The sequence below is a fragment of the Chenopodium quinoa genome, unplaced genomic scaffold (assembly GCF_001683475.1).
Source record: "Chenopodium quinoa cultivar QQ74 unplaced genomic scaffold, ASM168347v1, whole genome shotgun sequence".
Lineage (NCBI taxonomy): Eukaryota > Viridiplantae > Streptophyta > Magnoliopsida > Caryophyllales > Amaranthaceae > Chenopodium > Chenopodium quinoa.
Window position 1 is genome coordinate 1807686 of NW_018743503.1, and position 14086 is coordinate 1821771.

General features: G+C 43.4%; 2 protein-coding genes across 2 annotated transcripts in view; one reads left to right on the forward strand and one right to left on the reverse strand.

The window, feature by feature from the left end:
• LOC110739566 (protein trichome birefringence-like 42) overlaps positions 1–1593 on the forward strand; it is a 41272-nt gene extending 39679 nt beyond the window's left edge. The window contains exons 3-5 of the mRNA XM_021920021.1: positions 67–244; positions 380–564; positions 1031–1593. Coding sequence (XP_021775713.1) covers positions 67–244; positions 380–564; positions 1031–1502 — 835 coding nt within the window. The 3' untranslated portion in view covers positions 1503–1593. The remainder of the gene's footprint in view (positions 1–66; positions 245–379; positions 565–1030) is intronic.
• A 1864-nt stretch (positions 1594–3457) lies between these two features.
• Positions 3458–3910, reverse strand: LOC110739567. Its single transcript, XM_021920023.1, has one exon. The coding sequence runs from the start codon at positions 3908–3910 to the stop codon at positions 3458–3460; it is 453 nt and encodes a 150-aa protein (XP_021775715.1).
• Between the last annotated feature and the right edge of the window lie 10176 nt (positions 3911–14086).

Below are 14086 nucleotides of genomic sequence, written 5' to 3' on the forward strand. Positions count from 1 at the left end.
TGAGGGCCTGACCAAAAAAAAAAGAAAAGTCTAATGTGCACTGTTTTAATTTGACAATTTTGCTAGGTTCAATGGAAGAGATATGTTAGAAAGACTAAGAAACAAGAGAATGATAATAGTTGGAGATTCAATAAACAGAAATATGTGGGAATCCCTTGCTTGCCTTATCTACTCTTCTGTTCCGTCGACTCGAACAGTAGCCAGTACTAATAAAGAAGCTGCACATAGGTTCTTGAAAGCAAAGGTGAATGTTCGAACTATCAAGCTAGATAAAATAGTTTCTATTCTATTTTTCTACAATATTAACCTTTGCTAAGATTGAGTTTTAGTGAGTACTTATTTTTTATGACTTATTTTGCTGGGAATTGAATGGTTGTAGGACTATAACTTTACAGTTGAGTTCTTCATGAGCCCATTTTTAACCGAACTCGATCACAAGCACAAAAGTGGGCGCAAAGTTCTCATTCTTGACAGTATATCACACTTTGCAAAGATGTGGCAAGGTGCCGATATTATGGTATTCAACTCAGGCCACTGGTGGACTCATAATGACAATATAAAAGCGTATGTAATTCTATCGATTTATAATAAACTGCCTTTGCTTTATAATGATGTTAACCTTTAATTAGAATTTTGACAGTATTACAAGTGGTTAATTTGACCTGATTGAGTACACGTAAATCAATTCTGAATTTTAACCACCAATATAAGCTTTTGGTTAACATAAATCTATAATATGACCATGTTAAAAAGAAAAAGTAATAGTCATATGAAATCATATTAGATAGGTCTAAGAATATTACAAAGTACTCCTTTTTGTTTTTTAAATTTCAGCATTTTATTTAAAAATACACTATTATACTATAGTGTTTTATAATCTACGTTACGAAATGTTAAAATATGAATGTTAATACCATTAAGTTAACGTATTACATATATTGTTAAAAACCTATTTCTGAACTATACATTAAGTACTGAGTAATCTACTTACAATTTTATTAGTTATATAATATTGGTAAAAATATTGCAGCTGGGAATTGTTCCAATACAAAGGAGAACTAACAGAAGTAATGCCAAGAGAAATTGCCTTCAAACGAGCCATGAGAACATGGGCGTCATGGATTAAGAAAAACATTGATCCGAAAAAAACTAGCGTGTTCTTCCGAAGTGTTTCGCCTACACATGAAGCTCGAAAATACGATCAATGGTGCTATAATGTGACACAACCTATCAAGGACGATTCCTACGTAATGGGGTTTCCAAAACCTTTGATCGATGTTGTAGAGAATATGATACCACGAATGGGTAAATTACGAATTAAATACTTGAATATTACAAAGCTTTCGGAATATAGAATTGATGCACATCCGTCTATTTATACCAAAAAGGTTAAGGGTAATCTTCCGGGAAGTTCTGATTGTAGTCATTGGTGTCTTCCTGGGTTACCGGATACTTGGAATAGATTATTGTATGCTTCCATTTTAGTTGATACTAATTTGTAACATTTGGCAAGATCTTAGCAATTCTTTAGTGCAATTTTTTCTAAGAAAAATTTGGCAAAAGTCATATATATATATAAGATGTAGCTGCCACATCAATTAAAAAAATCAGTTCTTGTATGTCCTTTGCTTCTTTTATCATTTAACATTTACGGTTTTTTTGGTCAAATTTGAAATTAAATTAATTTATAATCCTCTATTCAAAGATAATTGACATGTTTGAATTTTTTTCACTATTCATACACTAACCTTGATCATAGAGATTTTTGATAACGTATTATAAACAAATTTTATCATAAAATTAAGGCCAAATTTGAAAATAACACCTGTAAAAACACCCAATTTTGATTATAACACCAAAACATTTCGAAATTTTATTATAACACCACTTAAAATCCCAAAATTTTGGTTTCACCCCCCACTAACGGATTTTTGGATGGAAACCGTTAGTGGGACCCACTAGGGACACGTGTCAGTTGTTTATTGGCTTAAAAATAAAAATTAAAAAAATTAATAAAATTAAAATAAAAATTAAAAAAAATAAGAAAAATCTCTAAACTCTAACCCAGCCACCAGCCCCACCACCTTCGACTGTCACTACGCCTCCGGAGACTATAGTACCCTATTTGTACATGAACCACCTAAATATTAACCTTTATAAAAATCAAATCTTGTTTATTAATAACAAGGCTTGGTGGTTGCACCAGTGAAGGAAGAAGGCAAGAAAACAAGAGAGGAAAAGAGGAAGAGGAGGGACGAGAGTATAAGAGAGTGAAGGAGAGAAAAAGAATTCTGATTTTGGTGTGAGAAATTTGTGAAGAATTGAAGGTCTATTTATACTGTTTAGAGGGTGGAAAAGATAAAGCTTAAGGTATGATATGGTTATTAGAAAATATGATAAGTATTGGGGTTTGTTATCGTACTTGAATCAAATTAAGTCTAGATTAATAGTTGGGTGTAGAAGATAAGTAGAAAAATTGGATAAAAAATCATTTGGTTAAAGGATTAGAAGGAAGGAGATAGGAATAAGAGTAAGATAAGAAAGTTTAATATTTAAGTTAAACTAAGATAAAAATCACAAAATAATAATATATATATATATATATATGTTATTTTTTTCCAGATTTTCGGCCAGCTAATGATCTTTTAAAAAATCTGAATTATTATTATTATTTTTTATTAAAAACGAAAATCATATTTAAATGGATAAAATAATGAAATTTGATATTTAAATCAAGTTATTATACAAATATATAAATATTTTAGATAATATCAAAACTAAAATTTGTTGTAAATCATAATGTATATTAGGTATTATCTCTAAAACTCTTTAAATTTCTAATAAAATATGGACTGACCTTTAAAAGATAATTAAACCAATTAATTTAGAAATCCAAAAATAACTAATTATTCAAATGATTAAATGCTTATATTTTGCGCCAAAATTTAAAATTCATTTTGGCTCCAAATTAAATAATTCAAGAAATTATTAAAATATTTTCCCAAAATTCGGGGTATTACACAACGTTTGGTTTAAAGTCCCCAAATCACGAAACCCCATCCCATCTAAAGATTTAGGAAGGCACAATTTCTCCCAACTAACCCAATGGAGTTTTCTTTCCGTTCCCTAAGCACCCCACCAAAATCGAGCTATCATACTATTAATTTTACTAATAAGACCATCCAAAATACGAAACAAACCCATCATGTAGGTCAGTATTGCCGCGCCTAAGCCACCGCTTTGATGAGAACTTCCTTCCCGGCTTGGGAAATCAACTTACCCTTCCACCCTTGCATTGTCTTCCAAATTCTCTCTTTTAGACAAGAAAAGACCACCTTCTTTGATCTTCCAATTATAGTCGGTAGGCCTAGATACTTTTCGTGTCGAGCAACCTGTTTGACACCCAATACCTCAATAATTTCTTGTCTCCTCCCACTCTCCACTTTCTTACTAAAGGTCACCTCAAATTTATCAAAATTGATCTTTTGCCCCGAAGCTCGTTCATAAGTACTAATGATCTCAGCAATCTTTGAGCATTCCTCAGTTGTCTCTCTAGAGGATAAGATACCATCATCTGCGAAAAACCGACGGGAAAGTCTCGGTGCTCCCTACACACCAACACACCAGTAACGAAATTTTCCTTAGTCGCCTTCACAAGAAGAGTAGAAAAGGCTTCAGCACAAAGAAGAAAAAGATACAGGGAGATAGGATCCCCTTGTCGTAGTCCACGAGATGGTACTACCGAGCCCGTAATCTGATTATTCCACTTGAACAAGTATTTTACAGAAGACAAGCATGTCATGATCTGTTGAACCCACCCCTCAACAAAACCCAATCTTTCAACAACGTGCTTCACAAAAGTCCATTCAACGCGATCGTACGCCTTACTCATATCAAGTTTTAGAGTCATCGTACCTGTTTCGGGGTTTTCTGGTGTCCTGCGGGAGAGTTACAATTCCGAGACTGGAACCGGACGCCTATACCTGCAAAACAAACGGATGCTCCGGATGATTGGAGATCCGCCTCCGACGGTCAAGTTAGTACTTGATTAAGGAGTAATTAATGCGGAAATTAAAGTGATTGGGTCTCTCTAGGTGAGAGAGTTTAATGTGTGTAATCTGCGTCCCCCCCCCCTTAATGAGGATTAAGGGAGGTATTTATAACCTCGGGAAACGTGCCAATCTAGGTTTAGGTTAACCTTGGGCTGATTGGGCTGAATCTAGGACTAGGAGTGCCGCCTGCCCTTTTCTGGACCCATCTTCGCCCTTTATACAAAGTCCGACTGTATGTGTGTCTATGCAGAGCATGATGGCCAGAACAAAAAAGACTGCCAGGATCTCAAACTCAGACGGCTCCTCCCACAGGGTGCCGATTAGTGAAACATCTGACCAAGCGCCAGATGTGGAAGTGAAACAAAGCGGCTTGAAAGCCGGCAGTTCTGAGGGAGGAGTCAAAGTGACCCCTTCCCATTTTACAGTTGACAATTCTACATTCTCTCCTTCTCCTTTTAAAGGAGAGGAGGCGGGCCCCTCCGGGAGAGGGGAGGAGTCGTACTCTTCGGACTCGTCAGAGGACGATTCCGAGTCTAGATCTTCTGGCCATGCTTCCCTGGACACAGAAGAAAAAAACAGTCGCCTACAAGAGGCGAGGCTTTCTCACGCAGTTGAGAAGGGGGACGATTGGGCGGAGCCATCCGCCTCTCACCGAGAGCAAAATACCCCCTACTACTGCACGGTACCTCGGGGCTGGATCACAGCCATGCAAGAGAAAGTGGAGAGCTTTATCGCAAACCACACAATGGGCCCCGGCTTTTTAGTGTTCGTGCCGGATCCAGAAGACACAGTCGTCTGGCCGGCTGGTACCAGTTATGATGGCGCCTGCTTTGGATGCTACGAGGCAGCCATCAAGGCTGGGCTGCGCTTCCCACTACATCCGGTTGTTCAGCGGATCTTGGATGGGTATGAGTTGGGGTTATGGCAGTTAGCCCCGAACTCCTGGGTCAACGTACTCGGCTATGTGGTCGGGTGCGAACTGCACGGGGTGGAGCCGAACTTTGAGGCTTTTGCCCACATGAACTACCTCAGCCGGACCCCTAAGGCAGGCGGTACCGCCTGGTATCAATTGACGAGCCACAGGGGCTACCTCATGACGAGAGGTAAAGCAAACAAATGGAAGGACTGGCGGAGCACCTTCCTTATCATTGAGAGTTCAGACACAGAGCTGAACAAGCGCTTCAATAGGTGGAACAGGAATCCGCCCCTTCTTGCAGGCGGCCGCAGCATGCCGCCTGTTCCCCCCGAGGCTAAGAAAGAGATCCTAGATAAAGGACTCTTCAAAGTAGAGTCGAAAGTGAACTCTACTTTAGGGGTACGAGAGCAAGTACCCCTGCACTGCGTCCCGAGCTTCAAATGGCTCTACGACGAGTACTTTTTGGCCGCCTGTGGCCTCAGCAGTCGGTGCTCAAGAGGTAGCCGGCCTGTCGAATACTCTGTTGTTCCGTGCATTTCTTGTTATGACTTTTATTAACTTTGCTATTTGTTTTTGCAGCGGACGCCATGAGCAAAATTACCGCCTCCAAGACTGCGGCGGCCATGTTGCGGGCCTCTATGATGCAACAGTCTTCAACCGACTCCCCCAACAAGGGGGCACCCTTGGTGGGCTTCGAACCTTTCACCCTCTTTATGGAGTTGTTTTTATGCATATACTGACTCTTTTCTTCTTTTTTAGTCGGGCGCTCCAAGAGCTTCTTCTTCCCAACAGCCAGACCCCAAGTCCCGGAGGACGACTGTTGCGAGCTCTCCTGGTTCAACCAGGAAACATGTGGCGCCTGAGAAACAGCCGGCCACTTCTTCTAAAACTCCAGCTGGGCCACCTAGAAGTATGAAATTATCCTAGTAAATTTTAGACTTGCTCCCTTCTTTACTAGGTCTAATCCATTTGTTTATGCTTGATGCAGCAGGCCCTCAGGAGCCTGACTTGGTCGAGGTGGCCAAGTCTATGATCAAGGCCGTTCCTCCAGCTGAAAGGGAGGCGGTCAGGGGTGTCGGCACCCTTGACCTAGACGGGATTGCAGGGGTCCTTGCTGAGGTATACTTAGCATATTTTTGAGTATTTGAATTCCAGGACGCCTGTTTTCTTTTTTGTTTGGAAACTGACGCATGTTCCCCTTTTTACTTAGGCCCTGCTCCGAGTGAACGGCCTTCGCAAGCCGCTTGACCGGAAGAACAAAGAGGTAAAGGCTGCAAAAGCTATGGCCGCCTCTGACTGTGATAAGGAAATGTTTCAAATTGCCCAAAATGAAGTTTTGACCATTGATATTCTTTATTATCAAGCGCAGGCTACCGCCGCTATCCGGGCTCAGTTAGAGGCGGCCCAGAAGAGGAATAGCAAGCTAGAGGCGACCATCAACAACCTCAAGGCCGAGCTGAGACCTCTTCGCCAAAAGATGTCCTCATACGAAACCTTGGAGAAATCCTTGGCGAGCGTAAAGGTACGCCTGGTGACCCAGGAGAAGAGTCTTACTCAGGAGCTCTCGGAAAAGGCCAAGCAAGAAAAGAAAGAGCTGGTCCGGGAGATGATGGAAGACTCTGCTCAAATCCAGCGTATGACTTGGGGCCGCCTCTTCCCCAATGCCGACTATGCCTCATGGGAAAAAACGTACCGCTAGTGTTCTGAAAGATATAATCAAGAGATCCTGGCGGCTGCTGAGGAAGAGGCGTTGGAGGAGGAGGAGCAGCCTGTAGTGGCGCTTGTGCCGCTTGGGGGTAATGCATCAAAGAAGGATGCAACTGAAGCCGAGTCCAGCAAGAAGAGTGATGACCAGGCGGCAGCTGCTAATATTGAAGATCTGCCCCCTTCTTAAGCTTTATGTCTTCTTTACACGGCCTTCGAGCCGTTTGTTTGTATTTACCCGGCCAGGGGGCCGGGGCTCTGAATATTTTGCCGGTCTTTAATGACCGACTTCCTTTTAATGAATATTTTTGTTTTGCTTCAAACTTGTTCAAGTATTGAATATTCTGATATCCAATTGTACACTATACCGACTGTTTTACATGGCCGATAGTTGCAGACAGGTACAAATAGTTAGTCACGCCGCCTATGCCCCTGGACGACTGGTCGTCTGTTTCCAGGCTAGACGATCAGTCGGCCATTTATCCAATCGGTATTTGAACCATTTTAAAGGCTGGATCCCCTTTAGGCAGGCGGTTCTGTCATATAAAATTAACCAAGTAGGAAAGTGGTTTCCTACTTGTCATGTTTTTAGGCTAGAGACTTTAGGCCGTCTAGGCCGACTGTTCCCCGCCATATTTAATCTAGTGTGAACAGGTGCTGTATGAACACCTTTTTAGTTTCATACTAAATTTTTAAGGAGTGACCAAGTAAACATGATTGTTACCTAGTCGCCAAGTAACTGAGTAGTAGAGGTATCAAGCGGTGGGTACCGGTTGTTCCCCTTTATTCGCCAATGTTTGTTGGCTTTTAACTCATAGGTTGTTAACCTAGCAGGAGTAGTGGTTGAGAGCCCCTGTTTGCTAAAAACAGGCGGACGACTCATACCTTTTAGGCTCCATACTAAATTTGAGAGAGTGACTATGAGTTAACTTTGGTGTTACTTAGTCGCCGTCACTCCTGCTTGAGTAGTAAAGGTACCAGGCGGCGGAGGCCAGATGAACCTTTTGATTCGCCAATGTTTGTTGGTTATTAACTCAAGAGTACCCCCTGCATTTATCCCAAGTAATACAGGCGGTCATCTGACTCAGATGTCAACTGCTACCTTTGGTTTGGTTAGTGATAGAGTTATCCTTGTCTCAAAAACGGCTACGTGGTTGCCCTTGGGGACAGTCGTATAGGTGCCGTGTAATTAGTTTATAGAGCAATGTTCCACCCAAAAGGGAGTTGCTCTCTGCGACGAATTTCATCCGGAGGGATGCCGCCGGACGCCTTCTATGATGTTGGGGCAGGTCGTATTAGTTTTGAAGATTGGATCAGTTGGCTTGGCGCCTGGTCTGATCATTCGACCTGTGGCCTTGGTTAGTTCTTGGTGCACGTAGGTGCTAAGTAAAAGGAGGGTAGCCGCCTGTTTAGGCACAGGGTCGGCCAGGCCCTGATCATTTTTAGTAAAGTATAAGGGGGGTGGCTGTGTGTTTGGAACTAGTCGGCCCTCTTCTATGGAGAGTAGCCGACTATATGTCCAGACGGCATGCCCCTATGGTGATAAGTAAGAATAAAAATTGAACATGGAGAGTAGCCGACTGTTTGTCAGCAGGCATGCCCCTCTTAAGTAAGAATAAAAACTATGGAGAGAAGCCGACTGTTTGTTAGTAGGCGTGCCCCTCTTAGTACAAAATTGAATATTAAGTATGCAAACTTTTATTAAGTAGCCCTTGACTATTTACATCATTCAAAAGAAATATTTCTTAAGATTATCTGCATTCCAAGTTCGAGGCAACGGTTGGCCGTTTGGTGTTTCCAGACGGTAGGTACTGTCCCTGACCTCTTCATAGATTCGGTAGGGTCCTTCCCAGTTGGGAGTTAGTTTGCCAGACTCATTAGCCCTTCCAACTGCTTCCATTTTTCTAAGTAAAAAGTCCCCCACTTTGAGTGGACGCCTGTGTACTTTTTTGTTGTATGATCTAGTCATTCTCAGGCGGTAAATTTCATGGCGCAAGACAGCATTTCCCCTCCTTTCAGGAAGTGAGTCTAATGCCAGGCGCATGGCTTCCCAGTTTGCCTCTTCGTCATATAGCATTACTCGAAGAGTCGGCTCGTAGTGTTCTATTGGAAGAACAGCTTCCGCACCATAAGTTAGGAGGAATGGAGTTTCTCCAGTCACCCCTTTTTCAGTCGTCCTAATGGCCCAGAGAACATGTGGTAATTCATTCGCCCATAGGCCGCCTGCTCGTTCAATCTTTTTCTTGAGACCGCCTGAGATGATTTTGTTAAAGGCTTCTACCTGGCCGTTTGCTTGTGGACGGCCGACAGATGCAAAGTAGTGTGCAATTCCTTGGTCACCCAACCAGCTTTTGAGAACAGGCGTCTCAAATTGGGGACCATTATCAAAATCCATAGACATGGGAACCCCGAACCGAGTGATGACATTTTTCCAAATGAATGAAATTACATCCTTCGTCTTGATTCCCTTTACAACCTCCGCCTCTACCCATTTAGTGAAGTAGTCGACGGCAACAAGTATGTACCTCCTTCCACTTGTAGCAGGCGTATATGGACCCAGAATATCCATGCCCCACTTAGCAAACGGTAGTGGGCTATGAATGGTAGTGAGGTCAATAGCCGGACGGTGAATTAGTTTGCCAAACCTTTGGCACTTGTCACATTTTTTCACCATCTCCATCGCATCTGCTTCTAAAGTAGGCCAAAAGTAGCCCTGCCGCCTTGCCCGTTGAGCAAGCATCCTACCTCCTATATGGGAAGCACAGTAACCAGAGTGAAGATCGTCCAGTATCTCTCGCCCCTTTTCTGGAGTAACACACTTTAAGAAGGGTTGAAGGTACCCCCTTTTGTGAAGTTCTCCCTTTATTATTTCAAAACTGGTTACTCGTTTTTTCAGTGCTGCCGCCTGTTGATGATCATCCGGCAGGGTACCATTTGTCAGATATGCCCTGATTGGATCCATCCAGGTTGAGCTTCTGTCTAAGATTCCAATAGGTTCTTCCTCAATGCTTCTCCTCTCCATTACTTCCCAAAAAACAGTTCGAGGAGTATCACAGGAGGCGGATGATGCTAATTTTGAAAGTGCATCCGCCTGGTTGTTTTCTGATCTCGGCACTTGGGTCAGATGGAAATCCTCAAGGAAGCCGACTACTTGTCGGACCGCCTGTAAATACTTGATCATGGCCGGATGGGTTGCTTCGTATTCGCCATTGTACTGACTCACTATCAATTATGAATCGGAACAGGCGTCTATTTTTCTTGCTCCTGCCGCCTTGCACATGCGGATTCCGGCTAGTAAAGCTTCATATTCTGCCTCATTGTTTGAGGCCTGAAAACTGAAGCGTAAAGCATACTCGTACCTGTCGCCCTCTGGCGACTGACACATGACTCCTGCTCCACAACCATTTGAAGTAGAGCTTCCATCCACATATACCTTCCAGACTTGGTTTGAAACATGAGAGTCAGGAGGACGAGTCATCTCAACAATAAAGTCAGCAAAGGCTTGCCCCTTCACTGCTTTTCTAGGCTCGAAAGTAACTTCGAGGCTCTGTATTTCTATGGCCCATTTGATCATTCGGCCTGACGACTCCATGATGGTTAGTGGCCGCTTGATAGGTTGGTCTGTATACACGACGACTGCATGTGCCAAAAAGCAGGGCTTCAATTTTTTAACAGCCATGAAGAGTGCAAGACCGAATTTCACTACTAAGGGATACCTCAACTCGGCATTTTTCAGTACGTGACTGAAAAAGTAGACCGGGAGCTGACAGCCGTCTCTTTCAGCAAGGAGAACAGCGCTTAACGCATGATCAGAGACGGCCAGGTACATGTAGAGTACTTCTTTGGGCAAAGGGCTGACCAGCCTCAGCAAGGAATGCAAGTGAACTTTCAATTTCTTGAAGGCCGCCTCAGCATCCGGCCCCCATTCAAACCTTGCCTTTTTCTTAATTGCCTGGAAAAAGTATAGGCATTTGTCGCCTGATCGGCTTAGAAATCTTCGCAAGGCCGCCAGACAACCTGTTAACTTCTGAACCTCTCGGATGGTACGAGGCGACTGCATGTCGATGACCGCCTGCACCTTCTCAGGGTTCGCCTCTATTCCTCTCTGATTGATAAGGAATCCGAGAAATTTCCCAGACTAACTCCAAAGACACATTTCTTGGGATTGAGCATGACATGGTGCCGCCTAAGTGTGGCGAAAGTTTCTTGGAGGTCCGAAAGATGATCTTTTTTGAAGTTTAGACTTGACAATCATATCATCAATATATGCCTCGACATTTCTCCCAATCTGATCAAAGAACACAGTGTTTATCATTCGCTGGAAAGTGGCCAGGGCATTCTTAAGATCAAACGGCATGACCGTGTAACAGTTTAACCCCTGATCAGTGACGAAGGTTGTCTTCTCCTGATCTTTCTCCCATAAAGGAATTTGATGGAAACCAGAGTAGGCATCCATAAAGCTCATCAAAGCATAGCCGGCTGTTGAGTCGACCATGTTATCAATTTTAGGCAGAGGGTAACTGTCTTTGGGGCACGGCTTGTTTAAGTCTGTGTAGTCTACACACATTCGCCAGGTGCCATTCGGCTTTTTAACAAGCACCACGTTTGCAACCTAGTTTGGGAAGTAACATTGCCGAATGAACCCTGCATCAAGTAATTTTTTAACTTCGGCGGCTGCCGCCTGACTTCTTTCTTCGCCATGGTTCCGCTTCTTCTGCCGTACCGGCTTCTTTTTCGGATCCACGACCAGTTTATGTACCGCCAGATCAGGACTAATGCCTGGCATTTCATGGACTTCGAATGCAAAGATGTCCTTGTATTCTTTCAATAGTTTGTGAAAGTCGTCACCCAGGCCTCTTAGAGAAGTCGTCCCAACCTTGATTGTTCTGTCAGGACGCGAGTCATCTAAGATCAGGTCCGTATGCTCACCAGCTGGCTGAGGGAGGAATTCATCCGACCGCTCCTCTGCCAATGATTGCTATTTTCTGTCTTTTCTTGCGGCCCCTGTCTGGGATGCCTTTCTCTTCTTGCCGCCTGCTTCTTGAACAGGCGCACTCTCCTTGACATTGTCAAGGTCTATTTTTCCACCGCTCGACCCAGTGGCCATAACAGTGGGCTTGACATCCGAGAGATAGCACTCACGGGCCATCCTCTGATCTCCCCTTAGGGACCCAACTGTTCCATTATCCCTCTCAAACTTGAGCAACATAAGAGATGGGATTATAACAACCTTGGAATTATTCGGGGTTGGTCGTCCCAGAATCATGTTGTAGGCCGAGAGTTCTTCTACCACCAGGAACCGGACTACCATGTGTCGACCTACCCCTTTTTCGCCCAGGCGGATGGGTAAATCCACTCGTCCCACTGGGTGGACGACTCCTCCTCCAAACCCTACTAAAGGGTGGGATGCCGAATGTATGCAATCAGTCTGATATTTTAGTTTCGACAGACATTTGCTACTGATGATATCTGAGGAGCTTCCGGTATCTATGAGGATTCGGCCAACTCTCTGGTTGGCCACTTTACATTCAATAACGATAGGGTCGTCATGCGGCCCTCTTACCCCTCCTAGATCTTCTTCAGTGATGACAATCTCAGGAAATGAACATTTGGAGGGCCGTTCTTGGTGAACGGAATTTACACCTAACCGTCTGATATTGTCTTTGTTGCCCCTAATAGTGGGGCCGCCTCCTGAGAAGCCGCCTGCAATTGTGTAGACGACTGCATCATCTGTAAAAAAAGAAAAAAAAACCAAAATGAGTGAAAAAAAAAAAAAAAAAACCCGAGCGGGAAGGGCAGCAGCTGCAAGCTGCATAGCTCCTACACAGCTGCTGCAGCCTACCTTCTCGGCTTCCGAATGAGAAAGAGAAGGAGAAGGAGAAGGAGAAGGAGAAGAAAGAGAAGGAGGAGAAAGATAAGGAGGAGGAGGAGAAGGAGAAAAAGAAGGAGAAGGAGGAGAAAGATAAGGAGGAGGAGAAGGAGAAGAAAGAGAAGGAGGAGGAGGAGGAGGAGGAGAAGGAGAAGGAGAGGAGAAAGAGAAGGAGAAGGAGAGGAGAAAGAGAAGGAGGAGGAGAAGGAGAAGGAGGGGAAGAAGAAGAAAAAGAAGGAGAAGGAGGAGGAGAATGAGGAGAAGGAGAAGGAAGAGCAAACAACAACACATCACATCAACAAAGCAACACCAACAACACAACACGGCGAACTTGACCATTTCACAACCAACTTAACCATTTCACAACACAATCCAAAAACTAATATCATTATCCAAACAAGTAAGTAAAAAATCACCTATAGAAATGGATAGTGATGAGGTGTCGGAGTATCAAGCCCCCTTGAGTTCGCATGTGAAGGAGTACCAATCTGCAATAGTGTATTGATAGTGAAACATTAATTAGAACCGTATTCACGTAACTCAACATATCAAAACTTATAGAGTTGAATTCTAATCATGTACCTCCTCTCGTGCATTTATCTCCTGTTCTCCTTCTCTTCGTGGGTGGCTACTTGAGTCGGCCGGTGTTGTCGATGAAAAGGGCAAGGTCGGCAAATTCATTTGCTTCGCCCATGCATTGAACTCTTCACGCATCTCATTGCGCACTTGTTCTTTAATTGATGCCACTATTGCATCGAAGTTCTGTGGCGAGTTCACACTTGCTCGGGATCTTCCAGATTTGGTATATTCGGGACCCATTACCTTCTCCCATTCTAGCAAGCTCCCCCCAGCACCTAATACCCGTCCCGGATGGTAGGGTTTTCCCATAGCCAAGGTGAAGGGATCCTTCTCTACCGTCGGGACGAGCTTGCCTTCAACAAGCTCTCCATTCTACTCAAGCTGTAGCAAAAACAAAATGGCAACATGAAGTAAGTGTTTATATAAAGTGATATATATACAAATGAATAATGTAGTTCCCTAGTTCATAGTTGCTTACTAGCTTATCTGTCATTTCTTTGGTTTCCGGAGCCTTGATGGACCATTTTCTGGTTTTCTTGTCCCGCGAATGCATAGAGCAAAAGAAATCCCCAGCACGACTCACCAAAGTACTGGTCGTGGAGTCAGACAGCGCTGTGGAGGACCCTAGAAGCGCAGTGGGGTATACTCCTTCACTCACCCACGTATCCCTCCATTCATCATATGTCATTGCTCCCATATGATGGTGGTATTGCTTTTGCAATGCATTCTTGGAATTCTGCTCCCTCATTTCCTACATAAAAAGACATGTTAGTTTCATTTCTAATAAAAAAGACGATAAATTACAACACAATTTTCATTAGAGTTCTTTAAACTTACAATTTCCTCTTTTTTACATTTTTGAAGAACGAAAGCTTCCCAATCATCCTTCGATATGCTAGGCCATATTTGCCATGGGAGTTTCTCTTCATCGATGACATCATCATCACTGCCACCTCCTTTCTTGTT

What these genes read in the sequence shown, in the direction of transcription:
- LOC110739567 (XM_021920023.1), bottom strand. Translation starts at nt 3,910, where the DNA reads ATGACTCTAAAACTTGATATGAGTAAGGCGTACGATCGCGTTGAATGG.